Genomic DNA, 26002 nt, shown 5'->3' on the forward strand with positions numbered 1-26002 from the left:
TCATCGGTTTGTCTACCCAAAGAATAGGATCGGTGGCGCGGTTCGGAGTACGATGAATCGTACTGTGGTCTTTTTCTGTGGAATCTGCGCAGCACACGTTGCACAACACGCTAACAACCTGGGTGACGAGTAGGTCGTGCATGACGCTGCTTCACAGGTAAACGCTGGGTCATCCCCTTGTGGACACTTGGCTGTGGGAAGAAGCATGTAGGTTTGATATGTTAGGGAAGTACCTGCACATGCTCGATTGTTTGTTCATTTGGTTTATATGTTTGAAAATAGTCAGTACTATTCAAACCTGATAACGACGGTCTTCACATTAGCATGTCTCTACTAGTTACTGAGCCCATGGCCATTGATTTACCAAGCGAACAAAGCTTTGTTGAAGATGCTAAGCCAGATATCATCCCCATACTGGTCATCGTAAACATTCAATGTTTTGTCAGGGTGTCAAATATGTACAAGTGAATATACCTTAGTCCAACCATGGCATTGTGGTCTGACAAATGACATTTTGTTGACAGAATGACGTTCACTTCGTTTGCGATTTCGTCCTTTCAAACTCTCGAAACATAAGTTTCTCTATATGTACAATCGGTTCCAAAATGCGTACGTTCGCTCGCACGCTATAGTGAGTGTAGTTGAAATCATAGAAGTTAAACGTTAACTTAATCAGACAACAGCGAAATGGACATTCAAACGCCAGCAATGTAGGAGTGCAGATGATACATGTATTCGAATGTTTCTATGGGACTTACATTCTAAAATTGTCACACCTTTTCCCCTTAACACACAAAGTTGGTTACTTATCGATGCATCCCACAAGTTAATACGGGGTCAACAAAACGTTCTACGGTCAGTGTAATACTGAATGTTTAAATTTCTGTTGGCACTTTGTAAAATAAAAGTGAAAATATGCGCATTGTTGTTTACATCGTGAAACATGCAAAGGTACGCGGGACTGTCTGTTTTTTGTTTTTCCTTTTGTTTGGGTTTTTAATTATTTTTTGTTTGTTTGTTAATAATTTGTTTTGAGAGTGGGTGGGGTGGGGGTGGGGGTGTTGATCATAACACGAGGTGTGTGCTTCAGACTATGCGCTATTTATTTAATATGTTGCTTCTAAGTTGGAATATATATCATCTCTTAAGGAACGTTACACATTCGTGTCATTATCATCGGAGATTATATTCGGCTTATTACCTGATCGTGCTGGTGCAAGAGCGTTGTGGACACATTCCCCACGTTCACACCACTGAAACAGTATTTAACAGTCTTGGTAAGTATTGACAGCAAATCAGAAGTGCAGCAGATCGCAGTGACAAGACTTGTACAAGAATTCTTAGAAAGCCCTGTCTGCAGAATAAGTTTGGTCGAAGACTCGAAGAGATAACACTGAACTGTTTCCAATACATTGATGTTGATGCATTAATGGACAATACTTGCCAACATGAGGCGATGTCCCGCAGTTTCGGTTTAATACAGTCCATGAGTTCAAATTCAAATGAACCAGGAACAAACTATTTTAACCATTCTTAGACCTATTCGAGTATAGCATCCGTATCTGTTGGAGGTCTGAAGATGTGCTTTTGTCAGGAAAGAGACATTCCATTTCATTTACCGTTCGGTTGAATTGTATTGATCATGTGTCACAGTAATAATGTATCATGAAAAATAAAAAATCAGTGTCCTTTTGCTGAGAGAATCGTGTTATAAAGTTCCAAATAATTATTGCTTTTGCTAATATTTACTCCGTTACACGTGAAACCATCATAATGTCAGCCGGTACAAATCAAAATTAGTAATTAAATTTAATAAGAGAAACGTGTTCACCATCTTATCGCCACATGACGTCTGATCTAGAGGGATGACCCCAAAGCACAGGTTTCCAGGCGCCGAACAGAACGTAACTCTACACATCAACTCATAATTGGTTCCATTTTCATAACGTGATACACCCTGGAATATAAAGGAAAGAAATTCATCAAGGAATGAATGTGCTTGATTCGCACAAAACAAGAAGTGTTTCTATACAAATCATTAATATGAACCACTGACATAACAACAGTTAGAGCATCTTGTCAGATGTACCTGCAATATTCTCCAAACAAATCAGTAATTCATAAGCCATACCTAATTTCCATAATGTTTATTACCATTCGTCATACCCTTGATAAAATTACAGATAAACATGTGACAAAGTGAAACATAATGAAGGTATGTTAAAATTAAGTTAAGATTTGATCTTTTATCATATTTGGAAACAATTCATGACTTTAGACTTTCACAATATTTGTATGAATAAAAGTCAAAATCAATTTGTCAGCGACGATTAATTTGACTTTGGTTTGCTGTTTACATACTCTGCAAAACGTCGAAAGAGATGAAAAGTGATCTCTACACTGCTGATCAGCATGAAACGTTTGACCTGCGCGTTGCCCATTTGTTGAAAGAGTGGAACCGGATATAGAAGTGTTGAGTGCGCATTCTCGTCTAGTGAAAAATAAAAAGGTAGAGGATTATGCACTTGTGGTTTTTTATTTGTTTTTGTTTTGGTTTTTTTTTCAATTTGACCTTAAAACGAACTATAACAAACCAAGATATTAAACTTAAACTTCAAGTACAAATATGTATATTGGTTACCTGATGTCAAGGAGTAATACCCCCTCTAAACAATAAATAAAGACGACCAGGAGCTAGGTAAGGAGTTATGGACATGAAAATGTGACTGCTGGAACATAAACTTGCAATTATTCGATGACTTCATAGTACTGAATCTGTACACACTGTAAAACATGTCGACCTGGTATGCCGTATGATTGCATACTGTGGATTGACATGTGGGATCTTCTCATAAACAATGTAAAACAAGTTCTATGGATACTCCACTTCTTATTGCAAATCGATGCGACGTTTCTGTGAGGATACTAACATCATTATCAAGCAAAGTGATGGCTTGCTTGGTAGCCATGTTGCTATCTACACATAAACGGAATATCAAGCACACTGACCTCACTTCAACCCCTTGGGCCTCTGTGTTGCCATACAGACACTCATACTTACACAGATAGCGTAGTTTTTAAGGTTGCCACAGAACAGGGTGAGAAGGTCCAGGGATTGGATGGAGTGAGTGGAGGGACGAATCCTATAAAGGATCCCATTACAAACCAGTCGGTATCGTTGCAGCCCACTTCGGAGTCATGTCGTAAACCAAGGCTAAAACAGTCAAAATAAATGCCACCGTTAGGAACTGTGGAACTGACACAGGTAGACAAAACCTTTAAGAACATCTAAGTGGCATATGAACACTTTGAAAGTCCATAGTTCATGATCAAGTAAGAAAGCATCCCAAACAGTGGAAGGGTATTCTGATTGCAGCAGAAATACTTACATGTGGCCGAGTTCATGAGCAGCAATTGTCCCAACAATACCAGAACCAAAGTTTTTGGTAATGCCTACAGGTATGTCTGTGCACAGTTGATCAATAGCAGCCGTACCTGGAACACAAACTCCACCCATCACCCTTTATCCGGTACTGTACTATACATACATTATGGAAAGTACTACATTCAGGTTAAACGCGATACTTCAAGTATTCCTGTCGATTCTGTGATAGTGCGGAAGGCCACGATTAACTACTGGAGTAAGGAGGGAAACCAAGGTCAAAAACATGAAAAAGGAAACCAAGAAGGGATAAGAAAGATTCAAATACCCACCAATTACTGGAAACTGATTTACTAAGTCGTATCTGTAACATGAAATTAGAATGAATGATCAAATACATTAAACATGTACAATTTGGTTCCAGATTCTGCAGTGTGACCCTTCACGTTGCGGATAAATGGCCACAAATATCTATGCAGATATAAATATGTAGAGAATATCACCCGAGTGTCTTCTTACATCAAATATATGACCACGAGTTGAAACAGTTACAAATATCCGAGGCTTGTAGAGGATATTTTACCTTTATCATCGAGTATTGATATATTTGATATCTGAAATCACGAGGGTGAGATTCTTGTTATTGTCAAAAAAAATCATCAGTCTTCATTTGTGTTCGGTGAAAATTTTGTTATCATCAGATTTTTGACGTCATAGCATTGTGAGTCATATAAATATTAAAGAAGAACGCTCTTACACGTAAGCTGGTATTCCACATGAATGAAATGTCCCGCGGTGTCCTACCTGTGGTATTACTGATAAAAGTCACATTGGTTGGTAGTCGCATCTGCCACGTGTTTCACTTGTTTGAACGTCAGGGATATAGGAAACTTCACAAGTGTATTCCAAACAAAACAACCACACACAATAGTACTTTGCAGCGTTTGATATCATTTTGTAGCCCCTGGGTCTAATTACGCACATGCATAACCAGAGGCAAACTGTAGTACAAATGGGGTTGCGCGTAAGCTGGCAGGGGTAATGGAGGCGAACAACGATCTGAATACCACGACTGGCGCTAAACTGTTGAATAAAACATATTTCACGTGAGTAATTATCAAACATGAGGTTGCAAATCTGAGAGCACAACCCCGTGAGGACTTTGGGGTGTACCTTTGATATTTGACATGAAAAATATTTTTTGAACCGAAGCGAGGGAAGTGCGTTGCCAACCGTTGCTCGATTCACTCGCATATCAGAAGACTGGTCATATTCTCTACGCCGCGCAATCCCATTTGCGCTACAGTTTGCGTGTGATATAATCCATGTGTCTTACCTTGTGAAGATCATATAGGCGTCGGCTGACCTAGGTGCATTGACTAAGAGGTAATTTACAAGACCTAGGAGAGCCGGGATGGCGGGTACCACGCTGCCATTCCTGGTGGTTTCCGTCCAAGGAGACCCAGCTGCGGACTGAAGTTACAGAGGAGCAAATTGTAAAACACTATTCCCACCCCCTCCACGAAACCCTATATATATATATATATATATATATATATATATATATATATATATATATATATATATATATATATATATATATATATATATCCGAAACATGTCTCAGATCAGAGAATGATAAAACGTTCCTGCCGTTGCCTCGGGATAAGGTTTATCTATACATAATGTTAGTTGTAATTCAGAAATACACGTGGAGTTTATCACATTAGCGAATAATAAATAAGGAAGTCAGAAAAGCAGTAATTGTAAGCATACGTGTGGTATTTAGGAACCACATCGGTAACAGGAACTACACAGCAGCGGTATTGTCATACACACAGGTACAATAAACCATGTATGTGATCATACATATTGCAACTGTTGAATGAAGAAGGCTGGCCTTATTTAGTCAGACACTGAGAGAGAGGCTCCGTATTTTCCATGACAAAGTTGATATACTTTATCTGCAAGATACTGCAAGAAAAAGTTTCTGTTGCTTACAGTGACAATGCTGCTTTATGCAGTTATTGACAAGAAAGGACCCCTTTGCATACACTGGCAATTCTGACGTGCCTTATTCAGATATTGACGGAGAAAGAAAAGGTCTCCTGCAAATAGCTGCAATGCTGATATGCATTATACATATACTGATGGAGAAATAAAGGGCCTCTTGCTTACAGTGGCAATGTTGATGAACTTTGTCCAGACAGTGATGGAGAAAGAAGGGTCCTGTTTATTCACTGTGTCATAGCGTATCTGCATCTGCAATTTCGAGTCTCGATTTAAGAAAAGAGTAATTAGATATAAAAACAGAGTGATAATGCAAACTTTTTAATACCTGTTCAAATTAAGTGATATGTTTGAAGTTCATGTACGATGCAAACTATTAATCTGCTTATACAATTTATAATCAGACATGGTAAAGGTGAAACAGCAATTAAGGCAAATAACGGGTCGTTTGAAATTCCCTTTGGGTTATTCTACCACATGATGCATGCAGATATGATAAAATGGTAATTCTGTATATTGGTTGTCAGTTTTACCATTTCTTCCACGAAGGCATAGTACAGTCTCATGTTGGAGATGGTGACGGTAGTGTTGCCATTGGCATTCCGAAGAAAGCTGGAATAAAAGACACCTGTTATGATATTTGGAAACAAAATTGCCAAGTATACACTGTATTCCAAAATCTATACGTAGTTCAGTAAATATACGGGGCAAAAACGTTAGGGACATTGGTACTTTTATGACTGATATTTTATCAACATATCAATGAATAAATACATCATTATTCATAACTATTGGCCAGTATAGAATGACAGCAAAGAGATGAGGGCAGGCGGTTCGATCACATGGATTCAGGCATTCAAAGAGATATTATACCTCATTTCACCCCACATCGCTTAGGGTACATAATTTATTTATTTTTCCTTTTTGGCTATTTGTTTGTTGTTGGGGGGTTTTTTTGTTTCTTTTTTCGTTTGTTTCCTTTTTGAAAAAGAGCCATGGCTAGGTAGTGCGGATTTTATTTTTCATTCTGATAATTATATGTTATCCGAAAACCTGAAATATTGAAAGCTGGGACGGCTTTCGGAAGCCTGCCTGTTTTATACACTAAAATGTATCAGTGCTAAAAAAGATGAAAATAAATTCAGGGCTGGTGCAAATTTCAGGATTGGACGGTAGTGAGAAACAAGAAATGTTATCCCGACTTTCTGGAAGTCGCAGAGAGTGAGGGAGCTACGCGGCTGACATTGTGTGCTGGCGATTAGGTGCCTGACTCTGAGGATGCGGGTTCGGATCCTAGATGGGACTCAACCAACAAAGTACCAGAATGTGTACTTTACTAACATATGACATACGTTATATTTTGTATGTGGACCTGTGGTATTTTACTCCCATACTTTACAACTTACCCTGTGTAGTCAGCGAAATCAGGGAAAACACCCATCTCGATGGTATAGTGAACTGGATTCCCTGACATGCCTGAAATATAATGTACATATTCACATTTAATTATTTTCTCGTTATACTCTTGTTAATTTCTCAGACTTTAGGTGTGAAACAGGGATGAAGAGGTCTCTTCAGCAAAATATTCAGGTATGTATCTTGTAGTATGAAGACATCTTCAAATCTGGACTCGAGTAGCAAGTAATTTATTACAACCTATTTGGATTCCACACGTCTTCCCCATAGTTTCCAGGGTGTAATTTTTAATTTCTATTACCAGTGATTCCAACATGACTGGGTAACCAATATCACAGTTTCACATTTGCTGGATCGAAGATGGTCATATATACTCTTGGAAAAATGCACGTGCGTTTAAAGCTGTTTATGTCTTATATTCTGAAAGCAGTCATCATTAAGACAATTCTTGTCTTTATTCCCGTTAATCATATCGTGGTTGTTAAGTAAAATGTGTTCATCAACATATGTCATACCAAATGAAACTGACACATGAAATATCCACGCAGAAAGAGATTTTAACGCAATACATGACAGTGTCGAATACATGGGTGGAGGAAGCCGAAATTAAAGGCCAAACCAAACTCATCATTTAAATGTCAAAAGTGAATGCTACTGGCCAAAATTTCGCCATTGGAAGTTTGAGAAAGGGGAGCCCCTGTTTGCTGTTGCAAGACACGTCAGCGTCAAACACCACCATATCTCCATTATGGCATCGATATAGACGTTTCTCTTCGACCCCAAAGATTCTCTCAGAAATGGAAGACCAAAAGTGACCACTTTCGCTAAGGACCGATTCATCCAAGTGTTTCAGCTATGTTACCGATGTACTACAGCAACAGACACAACTTGCATTTCCCACCCAACCATTAGAAATCCTCTGAGAGAAGTGGAATATATCGCCATAAAGTTAAACCTGTACTGACACGACTACCGACATGGTGCAAAAGGGTACATGTTTGGTTCAGCGATGAACGAGATGGGAGGCTGTCTTACAGCAAATCGCTGCTCTGTTGACTTCTTTGCCTTAAGGTGATAATGGCTGCATTTGCTACACAACATATATTGCATTTAACATGATCATGTTTATCAAACGTTATTAAGTTACTCATCGATATTCGTCTGGAAAAGCATGCTGTCTCATCCACCTATCACAAGGATTGACACTTGGATGCACCGAAATCGTAGCTGTTGCTACAGTCACAGTCACGTAACGTGTTCTCTCAATCTTATTTCCGCATTGTAGTGAAATGAAAATATATATTTAGGAGCAGGAAACCAACCTTAGTATTGCAGGAATACTGCTGAATGACGGTAAATAAATGCTTATTGTTAGAGAGAGGAGGGAGCGCTTGGAGGAGTAAAGGAGAAAGTGCATTTAACGGAATACCTTGGACATTTGACCGAATGTCTTGAACATTTGCTTGAGAGTCTTGAACATTTGACGGAGTGCCTTGCTGAAGAGTAGGAAATTCAGACTGGAGATTCACTGTGTCGTCACTCATATTAAAGGGGATAATTTCTCGGAGTTCGTGTTGATTTCTGGTGTCGGACGCCTGGCGTTTGTTCACCTGGTGTTTCTTTGGCCAGATATTGTACCTCTGATTGTTGACATGGATCGTCCCAGACTGAAGAAGCATAACGTCAACGGGATATGTGCACGTATCATCTGACAGTTCTTGCAAGCAAGACGTTGTCTTGTACCCAACAGGACTGGTATAATACTTACAAACTAAACATCAGGAGCAAGTGTGATTCGGAAACATGTCATCAGATGCTAAATAAAAACAAAGCCCCAAACGTCACCCATTCTTCTACACGAACACGGCTCGTGGCGTCAAGGTAGACATCTTTAACCGGGATTGTTAATAATGTCACTCTACAGGCGTTAGGTCGACAACCTTAGCTACATGAATTACAGACATAACGTCAGTGGCGAAACATTTCAACTCATTTAAGGAGGTTGCATACAAAATATCAAAATGTCAAGGAACTGCTCAGTTTCGTATCATTTTCAAGACAAAAGTGTGTCCCTAATCAAATTATGTAATAAAGCAGCAAGTCACCATGGCATTTGTTTGACAAGTGGTGCCCCCTTGTGGCATCGTCTGTAGAAAGTATTACGTCAATACAAGTTAGCTTAAAAGTAAATTGTTTACTTTTATCATCCAATGTGTGTGTTTTTTTTATCAAGATGTTTCAGTAGTGATATGAAATAAAGCAGAAAAATCAAGGCAGTATGTAGGATCTGACACATTAAATAACTTCTAAAAAGAGAGGAAATAAGAAACATATCGATTTATCAATAAAAACAGATAGATACATTTACAAGAGTTTTTTTTAATAAAATATAAAGTTTTATATAGTAAATTAAAACTAGATTAATAGATTCAAAAATATTTAAAAAATCATGTTACCAGTGTGTATCAACAGTATCTCCAATTCAACCAGCATACCCAAATGAAATCTGATAACTCGAGATATCTCTTGTCCAGGTTTACACACTTGTGTGACCAAAATATAATGAAGTATAATTAGAAGCAAGATCAATTGAAATAACATACATACGCGCTCCTGCTGTCACATCCTGTCGCATACGGTAAGAGCACATACCTCGGTACCCAACCTCTTTAACATCACATGTCCAATACGACAAGGTTGCTGAGCTCGACCCATTCTCAGGCACATAATAGTTAACCACTACTTACTAGTTGATAAACATCCTCCTCCTCTCGCTGAATGATGGCAGCCGATCCTTGTGCAGAGCTTCGATAAACAGCTGTGTTCTGTCTCAACAAACAGTATTATGTCAATTATTTTATCATGCATGCAAACAGGATTTTTGCCCTGATGTATTTCAACCGCACTTATGTTAAGTAAAAGCATTTTATGCATTGCACATATGTGTCAGGGATTTTGATACAACTGTGTTTTGTGAAACATGAAATTGTGCTCAAAGTAATCACAACAAACGAAGCTCAAAATCAAAATATATTATCCCAAACAGTGTTTAATATATGTTCTTAAAACAAATCATGTACATAAAGTTATTGCTTACCTCATGCTGTGGGAGATCTGTTTGAAGAACTGTACCACGTTCATCAGTTACATAGACAGGATAACTCTCTATGTCTCGTTCACTCCGTGTCAGATTAAGTGAAACCTCTGTGCCAGAGAGGTCAAACCGGAAGTGAAGAACATCAGGCATGTGCGTCGCGGATCTTTCATGTCGAATGTGAGCGGAATGGATTAATACTGGTTCCACAGTATCTGTGAAATAACGCCGATTTGATGAATGAACGCTGAAAATCGTGTTATCCTTTATGATAACAATGAGAAGGACTCGCAAGGCCTCTATTAATATGATTTTGAAAGAATTTGAATGTACAGATGTGTGACTGAAGGCGTTAGACTCACAGACAAATTACACCAAAGGTACAAAATTACACATAAAGGTATCCATCCGATCGAACCAGGTTTTCATTTGGATGTTAACCTTTAGTTGGTGTTGTTGATTTTAGTGTCATGTTGCATCATGTCAACGAAGCAGTTCCCGACAAGTGTACACAATCCTTGTCATCTAATTTGGGTTATACTGCCATCCACTGGATATGTACACAGGGATGACATGACCACACATATACATAAACATGTTAAAGTGGAACATCACCTACCAGAAACACCATAGTGCGACTCGTCCATGAAGGAGAGTGAATCACCCGACGTTGCAAATCCTAGCAATATGATACTCAACAACATCTCAGCGGATTTAGATGTGGTGAATATCTGTTGATGTACCTGCTGTACCATGCAGCATGATGACCATATTTAAATGTATTCCAGACCCGGGGTACGATCACCATCGTATTTACAGCCAATCGACTCGAGTGATGATTATTATCTTTGATTTTCGCCTTGGCTTGCAACTAGGGCGTTTTTATCTTGATGAGATGGCCGAACTGATTTTCAAGGTCAGTAAATCCAAACATTTACAGCCTGGGGGCAAGTCTGCTACAGCTTGTTACATCAATTTCAACACAGCCCTTAGAGGGGGAAGGGGCGGATGCATCCGTCGCGTTACACACGGGTGCTATATAGTTTTGGGTAGCTGATTCCTGGGGCTACACGGGAAATCAGTCCGTTTGTTTTTATCAACATTCATCGCTGAACTATTACGATTTACGCGATTTTAGGCTCTTCCAGGTAACACCAAAAATCAAGTGCTCCTTCAGTGGCTCTTTTAGGTCTTGCCCTTTGTCACGTCTGTGGGTGGTATGCATTGCTAGAAACCAGATTAAACGTTCTTTCCAAATAAGAAAATAATATGTTGCCACTGGCTGCCACACCAGATTGCAATTCCCACGGGACACTGTCCTCATCTCAAGGGGTTCTATTTTGTCACAGCCATTGTCACTAGACAATTTAAGCTATATCTGTTATTTTTCGTAAACGTCAGCTTGGACAATCTGTGTCCATTATATGTTAAAACGCCTTTTAAAGCGTGCCTTAGGCAATGTGTTATTCATGCAGGCTATAGGTATATAGACAGGTACATTAGAAACTATCAAGCAGATTTATTTCCGTTTAGTTCAATCCTTATGCAACCATTAACTTATGAAAACATAAACATTTAATGAAACATTGTTGACTGTATTCTGACACAACTTGGTCTGGGTTAATAGCTGTGCCTATGAAATACAGACCAACATTTGAAGGTTCTCCAGACCGCGTCCTCTATAACTCCCCCGTCAAAAATTAATGTTTAAAAAGGCCAGTCATTAACATATATTTAATGTAAGACACATGTATAATTAATCGATGAGCAATAAACACTATTCGGAATTTTGTAAGTCATTGAAATATCGAAATACTGTGCTAAAATTTGATTATATTCATTTAATCATCACTCTTCCCTTCAAGAGTGCAAGGATTTTGACAGAGTAGTATTCCGTTTGTATATATCTGAAGACAATTGCATTATGCAGAGTTTTATGTAGAGTTATGATTATGAATATGGGAAGGTATTAAAAACTAGGTGTCAGGCTTCAGTCAATATGAATAGAATATAATGACGCCTTATCTTAATATAACGACACCTGTTTTCACTATGTCTTTTAAGTCATATCATAAACGAACTATAAACTTCCCATATCAAGTAGGCGGTAATGGGATAGAGAAGTAGGCGATAGTGGAATACAGAAGTAAGCAGTAGTGGGATACAGAAGCAGGCGGTAATGGGATAAAGTGGTAGGCAGTAGGCGATACAGAAGCAGGTGCTAATGGGATACAGAAGTAGGCGATAGTCGGATAGAAAAGTAGTTGCTAGTTGATACAGAAGCAGGCGATATTGGGATATGGAAGCAGGCAGTAGGTGATGCAGAAGTGGGATATAAAGGTAGGCAGTAGAGGAATCAGAAGCAGGTGGTAGTGGGATAAAGAAGTAGTTGTTAGGTGATACAGAAACAGGCGATATTGGGATGTGGATGCAGGCGGTATCTTGTGAAATGGCCACAAGCAAGACATGGTGATTAACATAAACCCCCACTGCGGGTCACAAAATCGATAGACTAAGCCCCACTTTACTATCCACCCTCCCTAGTATGTAGCATCTGGAGGGGCATCACAGAAATACAGAGATATTATCGAAAACCGGACTATTACACAATCATAAATTAAATCATAGTGTTTTGAATGTCTCCCCAGTATTAAAAGCTTCAGTCCATGTTTCCGATGTGTGTATATACACAGGCTTTCCGTGGGGATGCGTAGAGGGATACAGTAGACAGTAGAGAAATACAGAAATAGGCAGTAGAGGGACACAAAAGTAGACAGTTGAAGAATACGGAAGTAAACAGGAGAGGGATACAGAAGTAGACAGTAGAGGGATACAGAAGTAGATAGTACAGGGATTCCGAAGTAGACAGGAGAAGGATACAGAAATAGACAACAGAGAAATACAGAAGTAGACAGCCGAGGAATACAGAAGTAGACAGTAGAGGAATACAGAAGTAGATACTAGAGGAATACAGAAGTAGATACTAGAGGAATACAGAAGTAGACAGTAGAGGGATACGGAAGTACACAGCAGATGGATAGAGAAGTAGATACTAGAGGAATACAGAAGTAGACATGAGATGGAAACAGAAGTAGACAGTAGAGGAATACAGAGGTAAACAGTAGAGGAATACAGAAATAGACAGCAGAGGGATACAGAAATAGATCGTAAAGGGATACAGAAGTAGATAGTAGAGGGGTACAGAAGTAGACATCAGATGGATACAGAAGTAGACAGTAGAGGAATACAGAGGTAAACAGTAGAGGGATTCAGAAGTAGATAGTAGAGGGCTACAGAAGTAGATAGTAGAGGGCTACAGAAGTAGACAGTGGAGGGCTACAGAAATAGACAGCGGAGGGATACAGAAGTAGACAGGGATGCAGAAGTAGACAGTAGAGGGATACAATGCAGAACTAGACAGCAAAAGGATACAGGAGTAGACAGTAGGAGATCACTGTACAATGTATGTGTGACCTGCGTGCAGGGTATGAAAATGTAAAATTCTTAAAGGGATAATTTAACCAAAGCAAAATGGTTTACAACGAACAGTAAGACACAATAAAATAACATCAATGACAATATTGCCTTTGCGCATCTGTACATCTAATGTTATGGTGATTTGTGGTGTCAGTATAGAGAGTGGGAATGAGTACTCGGTTGAAATGGACGGCGCTCTGGGCAAAACTCCCGAAGTTCCGCTTTGACCAGCTCAGAACAAATTCAAACAGGTTTCTTCACGAGTTTGCCTTTCAAGCACCAAGGATTCTGTAACGGCAATATCGAAAATGACTATTTTCTGACGTCAACGTTTCTCATGCACATCATGAACACTCTTATAATGCGTGAACAAATCCAGCAATCCAATCTCGCATTCTGGGTACCTCAGTTGTCTCAGACGGCGCAATCCATAGATCAGCGTGCCAATAACCGAGAGTAAGTTTCCTTCCAAATGTCACCCAAAACGGTACACCCCTCAGACCTGATTCAGTTTTAGCTCTCCACTCAAGTTGGCACGTTGTTACTGTCCTCTAGAAGCAGCATTAGTTCATGCATTAGGGACATGTTCGTTTCCTATTTCGCTTTAACTGGGCTTAAGAATTTCCAGATAAAATGCATTTTCATAAAAGAGATGATGCCAAAAGTATTGTAAGTTCCTATGGAGCCTAGTGTTGCGATCTGCCTTCATCTGTTGGCGATCAATAGCTCTATAGCCTGTATAGTATGTATTGTGCAAATAGTGCTATTAGTATTAACTTTACATGCTAGAATCTAAGTTATTTCACTGTCCTTTCACGACAGGTTCATGATATACATATATTCATTGTCAACGTCAATTTTTTTCTCGTCACGGTATGGTCCATGCGACTCACTCACTCACATACAAGATGCTTTACAGTAGGGTTAAACGACATTCAGCCTAATATTTGTAGTTATATATTAACAAATCATCACTTCCTCTACCATGAAACAGTTGCTATCGACACCAAACTAGGAGCACCTGACGGTGATATGCTTGTAAAATCGGACGTCGAGTCCAGATAGTGAGTTCTCTACGATAGTTTGGGGCCATTCCTTTAAGCAGCATATCTATTTCTGCACTGGCGGGGACTTTCAGTAAGTCGTAGTATCATTTGAGCAGTTTTGATTGGTGCTCTTATGAGTACCTGATAAATGAAAAAGCCTTCATGCCAACATGTAATAAACGTGTAGCACGCGCACATTCAAACTGTTGGCCGTTCACTTACATTCACGTCATTTAGAGTTTGGAGATGTCAACATATGTTATATTTCGGGTTACACTTTCTTGGTAAAGTACAAATTCTAGAATTATTGTGAGTTGAGTCCCATCTGACATTCGAACCCACACCCTCAGAGTCAGGCACCTAATCGCCAGCACACAAAGTCAGCCGCCTAACCTGCTCAGCCACCGAGACTTCCACACAAATGACAGTAGGACAACTGGTAGTCAAGGCTGCGTACTTTGTGTACCCCTCTGATAAGTGTTAATTGGCAGGGCTCCCACGGCCGAAAACTATGATTACACAATGCCATTTAGAAAGTGGACAAATGTAACATATGTAAGTTTGGGATTACACTTTCTTAGTAAAGAACTTTTTTGAGTTGAGTACCATCTGGGATTCGAACCCACACGCTCAGAGTCAGGCGTCTAAACGCCACACCACAAAATCAGCCACCTAATCCGCTCAGCCACCGCGAAGTGTGTTCGTAAAAATAGAACTTGCCTTGTTGTATGTCAGTATAAACGTGTCTCCCAAGAACTTCATATTAAGAACTATTACTCTTATGCATCATCATATGTTGTTTACATGTACTATAATGGTTTTGATTCTGTATTGGCTTTTCCATAATCGATAATCTTCGACAAGGCTAATTCGTAGACTTACCCGTGTCCACAGTTAGGTTAATACACACAAAGCGAGTTTAACCCGTAACTTTATAATAGTAGGCCACTGTTATTTCAGTTTCGAATTTGTTTCGGTTCACATATCTGATATTGCTGATCGTGGCGTTAAGTAAGTAAAAAGCAAATCTGAATTGGAAGGTTCAAAAACTGACACAGACAAAGACAGTTTAAATCAAAACTATGTTTATTAATACTTTAAAGTAGCTATTGTGTACACAATACGAACACACATCATGACAATAGATTAACAAATGATAAGAAGTGTTAAAAATATTAGGGAACCCCTTCACACAACGTGTACAGTTCCACAAATAATCGTAACCTACTAAAGTCGTAAATCATTTCAAAGTTTCGATGAGACTACCGGAATTTGCCAATCCCTAAACTATGTTTCATGTAAATGTATACAGATATTTCATCACAGGAAATAAATATTGTTCAAAAGCAACTAGCAGGCATTGATGTTCTGCTCCAAACAGGCAAACCAGCATCAACAACACAGGTGACCCCTCTGAAGTAGTCGACCCGGCCCATTGTCAGTGTTGAGACTTACAATGTTGAAACGTCCTGCCCTCTCCCACTACTAATTGAGGAACACGAAACATCAACCAGACCAAAACTAACGTTTCAACAACAACAAAAAACTTCATGTTTACATCCTAAGCATGAACCTATGATAATAGCATCCTGAATGTTGTCAAAACCTCTCTAAAAAACAATCCACAGAGTGGAGAGGTTTCGCTTTTTCTCCAGAATTAGACTGTGACGTATGTAGAGCTATTTTTGCTGTTAGTGGCACACTTATATCAGACACAAAGATTTTGCGGAGACATTAGGTACAATAAAAGATGGTGATCTTCATCAAGTCGCATGTCATCAGATTCATCGGTTTGTCTACCCAAAGAATAAGATCGGTGGCGCTGTTCGGACAACGATGAATCGTACTGTGGTCTTTTTCTGTGGAATCTGTGCAGCGCACGTTGCACAGCACGCCAACAACCTGAATGACGAGTAGGTCGTGCATGACGCTTCTTCACAGGTATACGCTGGGTCATCCCCTTGTGGACACTTGGCTGTGGGAAGAGACATGTAAGTTTAAATACGTTAGGGAAGTACCTGCACATACTCGTTTGTTTGTTCATCTAGTTTATATGTTTGAAAACAGTCAGTAATATTCAAAGTTGATTACCATGTATCTAACAGTTACTGGGCCCCTGGCCAATGATTTACCAAGACAACAAAAATTTGTTGAAAATCCTAAGCCAGATATCATCCCCATACTGACCATCATACTCAATCAATGTTTTGTCAAGGTTGCAAGGAGGTGCAGGTGAATATATCTAACTCCAGCCATGGCAATGTAATGACAGCCAGCATTGTGGTCTCACAAATGGCATTTTGTTGACAGAATGACGTTCGCTTCGTTTGAGATTTCGTCACTTCAAACTCTCGAAACATAAGTTTCTCTATATGTGCAATCGGTTCCAAACTGCGTACGTTCGCTCGCACGCTATAGTGAGTGTAGTTGAAATCATAGAAGTTAAACGTTAACGTAATCAGACAACAGCGAAATGGACATTCAAACGCCAGCAATGTAGGAGTGCAGATGATACATGTATTCGAATGTTTCTATGGAACTTGACATTCTAAAATTGTCACACCTCTCCGCCTTAACATGCAAAGTTCGTTACTTATCGATGTCTGCCACGAGTCAATACGGGGTTAACCAAACGTTCTGCGGTCAGTGTAATACCAAATATTTAAACTACCATCGCCAAAATATAAGTAAAATGTGCACATTGTTATTTGCACCAAGAAACGTACAATGATACACGGGGCTTTTTGTTTTTTGTTTGTTTGTTTGGGTTTTTTTTGTGTTGTTGTTGTTTTTTGTTTGTTTGTTGTTTTTTGTTGTTTTTTTTGTTTTGTTTTTTTTGGGGGGTGTTTTGTTTTGTTTTTTGCTTGTTTGTTTTTTTTTGTTGTTCGTTTTTATTTTCACGTATGCTGGGTCGTGTTGGATGATAACACGAGGTGTGTGTATTAGAAAAATGAAAAATTGTATTTAAAATGTTGCTTTTAGGTCGGAATACCTAACGTCTATTAAGAAACGTTACATATTCATGGCATGGATGTCTCATCATAGGAAATTATAATCGGCTTTTTACCTGATCTTGGTGGTGCAACAGCGTTGTGGACACATTCCCCACGTTCACACCACTGCAAAAGATACATTTACCAGTATAAAATGTCTCTTATTGGCAGCTGAATTGGAAGTGAAGGAGATCGCCGTGACAAGAGTTGAACAAGAATTCTTAGAAGTCCCTGTCTGCAGAACAAGTGTGGCTGAAGTCTCGAACAAACACCACTGAACTGTTTCCAATACATTGATCTTGATGCAATAATGGACAATACTTGTCAACATGAGGCGATGTTGCAGTTTCGGTTTAATAAGTCCGTCAGTTCAAATTCAAATGAACAAGGAACAAACTATTTTAACCATTCTTAGACCTATTCGAGTTTAGCATCTGTATCTGTTGCAGGTCTAAAGATGTGCTTTTGTCAGGAAAGAGACATTTCATTTCATTTACGGTTTGGTTGAATTGTATTGACCGTGTGTCACAGTAAAAATGTATATGAAATATCAATAATCAGTGTCCTTTTGCTGAGAGAATCGTGTTATAAAGTTCCAAGGTATTATTGCTTTTGCTAATATTTACTGTAGTTACACGTGAAACCATCATAAAATCAGCCGGTACAAATCGAAATTAGTAATTAAATTTAATAAGAGAAACGTGTTCACCATCTCATCGCCACATGACGTCTGATCTAGAGGGATGAGCCCAATGCACAGGTTTCCAGGCGCCGAACAGAAACTAACTCTACACATCAACTCAAAATTGGTTCCATTTTCATAAGGTGATACACCCTGGAATGTAAAGAAAAGAAATCCACCAAGGAATGTATGGGCTTGTTTGTCACAGCGTATAAAAGAAGTGTTTCTGTATGAACCACTGACACACCAACAATTAATGTATCATGTCACATGTACCTGCAATATTCTCCAAACAAAGGAGGAAATAATTAAATATGATGATGATGACTAATTCATAACCCATACCTCCTCTCCATAATGTCTTGTACCATTCGCAACACCCTTGATAAAATTACAGATAAACATGTGACAATTGTGACAAAGTAAAACATAGTCAAGGTATGTTAAAATTAAGATAAGATTTGGATCTTTTATCATATTTGGAAACAATTCATGACGTTAGACTTTCACAATATTTGTATGAATAAATGGTCAAAATGAATTTGTCAGCGACGATTAATTTGACTTTGGTTTGTTGTTTACATACTCTGCAAAACGTCGAAAGAGATGAAAAGTGATCTGCACACTGCTGATCAGCATGAAACGTTTGACCTGCGCGTTGCCCATTCGTTGAAAGAGTGGAACTGGATATAGAAGTGTTGAGTGCGCATTCTCGTCTAGTGAAAAATAGAAAGGTAGAGGATTATGCACTTGTGGTTGTTTATTTGTTTTTGTTTTGTTTTTTCAATTTGACCTTAAAACGAACTATAACAAACCAAGATATTAAACTTAAACTTCAAGTACAAATATGTATATTGGTTACCTGATGTCAAGGAGTAATACCCCCTCTAAACAATAAATAAAGACGACCAGGAGCTAGGTAAGGAGTTATGGAAATGAAAATGTGACTGCTGGAACATAAACTTGCAATTATTCGATGACTTCATAGTACTGAATCTGTACACACTGTAAAACATGTCGACCTGGTATGCCGTATGATTGCATACTGTGGATTGACATGTGGGATCTTCTCATAAACAATGTAAAACAAGTTCTATGGATACTCCACTTCTTATTGCAAATCGATGCGACGTTTCTGTGAGGATACTAACACCATTATCAAGCAAAGTGATGGCTTGCTTGGTAGCCATGTTGTTATCTACACATAAACGGAATATCAAGCACACTGACCTCACTTCAACCCCTTGGGCCTCTGTGTTGCCATACAGACACTCATACTTACACAGATAGCGTAGTTTTTAAGGTTGCCACAGAACAGGGTGAGAAGGTCCAGGGATTGGATGGAGTGAGTGGAGGGACGAATCCTATAAAGGATCCCATTACAAACCAGTCGGTATCGTTGCAGCCCACATCGGAGTCATGTCGTAAACCAAGGCTAAAACAGTCAAAATAAATGCCACCGTTAGGAACTGTGGAACTGACACAGGTAGACAAAACCTTTAAGAATATATCTAAGTGGCATATGAACACTTTGAAAGTCCATAGTTCATGATCAAGTAAGAAAGCATCCCGAACAGTGGAAGGGTATTCTGATTGCAGCAGAAATACTTACATGTGGCCAAGTTCATGAGCAGCAATTGTCCCAACAATACCAGAACCAAAGTTTTTGGTAATGCCTACAGGTATGTCTGTGCACAGTTGATCAATAGCAGCCGTACCTGGAACACAAACTCCACCTATCACCCTTTATCCGGTACTGTACTATACATACTTTATGGAAAATACTACATTCAGGTTAAACGCGATACTTCAAGTATTCCTGCCGGGTCTGTGATACTGACTTCTCCCCAAGTAATTAACCGTAGAAATACAATACTGAAGGGCAAAACGAAGATTATGGAGAAAAGGTGTGAGGAGAAGAAGGCAGCACTGTGAGACAAAACGGAAGTCGGAAAAAGATACGGAGGCGTTGGATAAAGCAGAGAATAAGTAAAGTGTACAGTCAGGTAGCGGAAGGCGACGATTAATTACTGGAGTAAGGAGGGAAACCAAGGTCAAAAACATGAAGAAGGAAACCAAGAAGGGATAAGAACGATTCAAATACCCACCAATTACTGGAAACTGATTTACTAAGTCGTATCTGTAACATGAAATTAGAATGAATGATCAAATACATTAAACATGTACATATTGGTTCCAGATTCTGCATTGTGACCTTTCACGTTGCGGATAAATGGCCACAAATATCTATGCAGATTGTAACATTTATTCTGCACTTAAAAACACTTCTGGCATAGTGGGCGTTTGAAAGCAGGGGAGGTAACTCTTAATTCGGAATAATAAACCTGGTCCTTCACTGCGTTGAACCGGAAGCTGACAGGGGTAATGGTTGCCCCTAAAATCTTGAATAAACCATTATTTCACGTGTGTAAGTAATAAATATAGGGTTGGCGTTGTAACGTTTTCAACTCGTGGTCATATATTTAATATCCAAAGACACTCGGGTGAGATTCTCTAATTATTTATATCTGCACGGATATTTGTGGCCGTTTATCTGCAACGTGAGAGGTGAGGAACGATCTGAATACCACGAGCGGTAAGTGTGTTGCCAACCGCTGCTCGCTTCGATCGCATATAAGAAGACTGCCCATTTTCTCTACGCCGCGCAATCCCATTTGCGCTACAGTTTGTATGTGGCATAACCCATGTGCCTTACCTTGTGAAGATCAGATAGGCGTCGGCTGACCTAGGTGCATTGACTAAGAGGTAATTTACAAGACCTAGGAGAGCCGGGATGACGGGTACCACGCTGCCATTCCTGGTGGTTTCCGTCCAAGGAGACCCAGCTGCGGACTGAAGTTATAGAGGAGCATATTGTAAAACACAAATTTCCCTCTGTATGTATGTATGTATTTATGTATGTATGAGCGTGCGTGCGTGTGACGAAGATTTGGCCTCTTATCACTATCAAATGTCTCAGATCAGATCGTGATAAAACGTTCCCGCCGTTGCCACGGAATAAGATTCATCTATACATAATGTTAGTTGTAATTCAGAAATACACGTGGCGTGGATCACAATAAACCATGTATGTGATCATACATATTGCGACTGTTGAATGATGAAGGATGCCCTTATTTAGTCAGACACTGAGAGGGAGGAGTCCGTATGTTCCATGACAAAGTTTCTGTACTTTATCCGGATACTGCAAAAAAACGTTTCTGTTGCTTACAGTGGCAATGCTGCTTTATGCAGATATTGATGGAGAGAGGATCCCTTTGCATACAGTAGCCATTCTGACGTGCCTTATTCAGATATTGACGGAGAAAGAAAAGGTCTCTTGCATATAGCTGCAACGCTGATATACGTTACACATATACGGATTGAGAAATAAAGGGTCTCTTGCTTACAGTGGCAATGTTGATCCTTTGTCCAGACAGTGATGGAGAAAGAAGGGTCCTGTTTATTCACTGTGTCATAGCGTATCTGCATCTGAAATTTCGAGCCTCGATTTAAGAAAAGGGTAATTAGATATAAAAACAGAGTGATAATGCAAACTTTTTAATACCTGTTCAAATAAAGTGATATGTTTGATGTTCATATATAATGCAAACTATTAATATGCTTATACAATTTATAATCAGACATGATAAAGGTGAAACAGCAATTATGGGAAATAATGGGTCATTTGCCAAGACCATTAAATTGCCAAGTATATACTGTATTGCAAAATCTATACGTAGTTCAGTAAATATACTGGGCAAAAACGTTAGTGACATTGGTAGTATAATGACTGATATTTTATTAACAAGTCAATGAATAAATACATCATTATTCTTAATTTCAAACTTTACAAATATCCTCAACTATTGGCCAGTATAGAATGACAGCAAAGAGATGAGGGCAGGTGGTTCGATCACATGGATTCAGGCATTTAAAGAGATATTATACCTCATTTCATCCCATATCACTTAGGGTACATATTTTGTTTTCCTTTTTTTAAAAAAGGGCGGATTTTATTTTTTATTCTGATAATTATACGTCATCCGAAAACCTGGAATATTGAAAGCTGGGACGGTTTTCGGAAGCCTGCCTGCTCTATACACGAAAATGTATCAGTGCAAAAAAAGATCAAATTAAATTCAGGACTGGTGCAAATTTTAGGATTCGACGGTAGTGAGAAACAAGAAATGTTATCCCGACTTTGTGGAAGTCGCAGTGACTGAGGGGGCTAGGCGGTTGACATTGTGTGCTGGCGATTAGGTGCCTGACTCTGAAGATGCGGGTTCGGATCCTAGATGGGACTCAACCAACAAAGTACCAGAATGTGTACTTTACTAACATATGACATATGTTATATTTTGTATGTGGACCTGTGGTATTTTACTCCCATACTTTACAACTTACCCTGTGTAGTCAGCGAAATCAGGGAAAACACCCATCTCGATGGTATAGTGAACCGGATTCCCTGACATGCCTGAAATATAATGTACATATTCACATGTAATTATTTTCTCGTTATACTCTTGTTAATTTCTCAGACTTTAGGTGTGAAACAGGGATGAAGAGGTCTCTTCAGCAAAATATTCAGGTATGTATCTTGTAGTACGAAGACCTCTTCAAATCCGGACTCACTAATCGAGTAGCATGTAATTTATTATAACCTATTTGGTCTTCCCCATAGTTTCCAGGGTGTAATTTTTAATTTCTATTACCAGTGATTCCAACATGACTGGGTAACCAATATCACAGTTTCACATTTGCTGGATGGAAGATGGTCATATATACTCCTAGAAAAATGCACGTGCGTTCAAAGCAGTTTATGTCGTTATATTCTGAAAGCAGTCAGCATTAAGACAATTCTTGTCTTTATTCCCGTTAGTCATATCGTGGTTGTTAAGTATTGCGAGCAAACGCATAAAACGTGTTCATAAACATATGTCATGCCAAATGAAACTGACACATGAAAGATGCATGCAGAAAGAGATTTTAACGCAATACACGACAGTGTCGAATACATGGGTGGAAGACGCCGAAATTAAAGGCCAAACCAAACTCATCATTTAAATATCAAAAGTGAATGCTTCTGGCCAAAAGTTCGCCATTGGAAGTTTGAGAAGGGGGAGCCCCTGTTTGCCGTTGCAAGACAAGTCAGCGTCAAACACCACCATATCTCCATTATGGCATCAATATACACGTTTCACTCCGACCCAAGATTCTCTCAGAAATGGAAGACCAAAAGTGACCACTTCCGCTAAGGACTGATTCATCCGGGTGTTTCATCTACGTTACCGATGTACTACAGCAACAGACACTACAGGCGCCTTGCATTTCCCACCAAAGCATCAGAAATCCTCTGAGAGAAGTGTAAATGTTTGGTTCAGCGATGAAGGAGATGGGAGGTTGTCTTACAGCAAATCGCTGCTCTGTTGATTTCTTTGCCTTAAGGTGATAATGGCTACATTTGCTACACAACATATATTGCATTTAACACGATCATGCTTATCAGACGTTATTAAGTTACTCATCGATATTCGTCTGGAAAAGCATGCTGTCTCATCCACCTATCACCAGGATTGACACTTGGATGCACCGAAATCGTAGCTGATGCTACAGGAAACCAACCTTAGTATTGCAGGAATACTGCTGAATGACGGTAAATAAACGCTTCTTGTTAGAGAGAGGAGGGAGCGCTTGGAGGAGTAAAGGAGAAAGTGCATTTAACGGAATACCTTGGACATTTGACCGAATGTCTTGAACATTTGCTTGAGAGTCTTGAACATTTGACGGAGTGCCTTGCTGAAGGGTAGGAAATTCAGACTGGAGATTCACTGTGTCGTCACTCATATTAAAGGGGACAATTTCTCGGAGTTTGTGTTGATTTCTGCTGTCGGACGCCTGGCGTTTGTTCACCTGGTGTTTCTTTGGCCAGATATTGTACCTCTGATTGTTGACATGGATCGTCCCAGCCTGAGGAAGCATAACGTCAACGGGATATGTACACGTATCATCTGACAGTTCTTGCAAGCAAGACGTTGTCTCGTACCCAACAGAACTGGTATAATACTTACGAACTAAACATCAGGAGCAAGTGTGATTCGGAAACATGTCATCAGATGCTAAATAAGAACAAAGGCCCAGCCCCAAACGTCTCCCATTCATCTATACGAACACCCATTCATCTACACGTGGCGTCAAGGTAGACATGTTTAACCTGGATTGTTGTGGATGCCCTTTAAGGTGTTAATGTCACTCTACAGGCGTTAGTTCGACAACCTTAGTTACATGAGTTACAGACATAGCGTCAGTGGCGAAACATTTCAACCCATTTAAGGAGGTTGTATGCAAAATATCAAAATCTCAAGAAATTGCTCAATTTGGTATCATTTTATAGAAAAAATGTGTCCCGAATCAAATTATGAAAAACACAGCAAGTCACCACGGCATTTGTTTGGCAAGTGGTGCCCCCTTGACGCACCGTCTGTAAAAGGTAATACGTCAGTATAAGTTATCTTAAAAGTAAATTGTACTGATATGAAATAAAACAGAAAAATCCATTTTCAAGGCAATATGTAGGATTTGACTCATTAAATAACTTCTAAAAAGAGAGGAAGTTAGTAACATATTGATTTATCAATAAAACAGATAGATATTATCACAAGATATATTTATGAAATGAAGTTTTATCTAATAAATTCAAACTAGATTAATCATATAAATATGATTGATATTTGATAACGGGAGATATCTCTTGTCCGGGTTTACTCAGGATAAATGCTTGTGTGGCCAAAATATCATGAAATATCATTAGAAGCAAAATAAAGGGAAATAAATGCGTAACATAAATACGAGCTTCTACTGTCACACCCCGTCGCATACGGTAAGAGCACATACCTCGGTACCCAACCTCTTTCAATACGACAAGGTTGCTGAGCTCGACCCATTCTCGGGCACATAATAGTTTACCATGATTACTTACTAATTGATAAACCTCCTCCTCCTCTCGCTGAATGATGGCAGCCGATCCTTGTGCAGAGCTTCGATAAACATCTGTGTTCTGTCTCAACAAACAGCATTATGTCAAACCTTTCATCACAGTTGCAAACATATATTATGAAATTATCAGGGTATTCCCCCTGATTTATTTCAACTGTACTTATGGTCAGTAAAAGGATTTCGTGCATTGTACATAAACATTAGGGATTGGGGATATATTTTTTTTCTTTTTTTTTAGAAACATGAATTTGTGTGCAAACTAAAGTAAATCACAAGAAAAGAGCCTCATATAAAAAATTATTAAGCCAAACAGTCTGCTTAAGTATTTAAAACAAATCATGTACATAAAGTTATTGCTTAGGTCATGCTGCGGGAGATCAGTTTGAAGAACTGTACCACGGTCATCAGTGACATACACAGTATGTATTCATACATGTATTCCAGAACCGGGGTTCGATCACATCGAATTTACAGACAGTCGATTCGTGTGATGATCATAGTCTTTGATTTTTGCCTTTGCTTGCGGCTAGGGCGGTTATATCTTGATAAGATGGCCGAACTGATTTTCAAGGTCAGTAAATCCAAACATGTACAGCCTGGGGGTAAGCCTGCTACAGCTTGTTACATAAATTTTAGCACTGCCCCTTGGAGGGGGAAGGGGCGGATGCATCCGTAGCGTTACACGCAGGTGCTATATAGTTTTGGGTAGGTGGTCCCTGAGGCAGCACGTCGAGTCATTCCGTGTGTTTTTATCAACATTCATCGCTGAACAATCACGATTTACGCGATCTGAAGCTCTTCAAGATAAGACCACGAATCAAACGCACTTTTACTGGAAACGCATGCACACATGCACACATGCACTTTTAAGTCTTGCCCTTTGTCACGTCTGTGTGTGTTATGCAT

General features: G+C 39.2%; 1 protein-coding gene and 1 pseudogene across 1 annotated transcript; both read right to left on the reverse strand.

Moving 5' to 3' along the window:
* Nucleotides 1–12: 12 nt before the first annotated feature.
* On the reverse strand, nt 13–10564 carry LOC137279243 (uncharacterized). The gene is made up of 15 exons (XM_067811746.1): nt 10522–10564; nt 9906–10117; nt 9556–9633; nt 8238–8475; nt 6799–6868; nt 5926–6004; nt 5561–5644; nt 4719–4855; nt 3715–3746; nt 3390–3495; nt 3062–3214; nt 2362–2491; nt 1832–1957; nt 1202–1253; nt 13–191 (listed from the first exon to the last, which is right to left on the reverse strand). Exons 1-15 carry the CDS (start codon nt 10547–10549, stop codon nt 13–15), a joined length of 1704 nt encoding a protein of 567 aa, XP_067667847.1. The 5' UTR covers nt 10550–10564.
* Nucleotides 10565–16221: 5657 nt separating this feature from the next.
* Nucleotides 16222–21592, reverse strand: LOC137278716 (A disintegrin and metalloproteinase with thrombospondin motifs 17-like; annotated as a pseudogene).
* Between the last annotated feature and the right edge of the window lie 4410 nt (nt 21593–26002).

This window comes from Haliotis asinina, chromosome 3 (assembly GCF_037392515.1).
Source record: "Haliotis asinina isolate JCU_RB_2024 chromosome 3, JCU_Hal_asi_v2, whole genome shotgun sequence".
Classification (NCBI taxonomy): Eukaryota; Metazoa; Mollusca; class Gastropoda; order Lepetellida; family Haliotidae; genus Haliotis; species Haliotis asinina.

Coding starts and splice junctions, on each gene's coding strand:
- LOC137279243 (XM_067811746.1), bottom strand. CDS start 10,549: ATGGACGAGTCGCACTATGGTGTTTCTG. Junction 3,215..3,389: donor GCTCATGAACTCGGCCACAT/GTAAGTATTTCT, acceptor TGACTGTTTTAG/CCTTGGTTTACGACATGACT. Junction 1,958..2,361: donor CTCTTTCGACGTTTTGCAGA/GTATGTAAACAG, acceptor TTTATATTCCAG/GGTGTATCACGTTATGAAAA.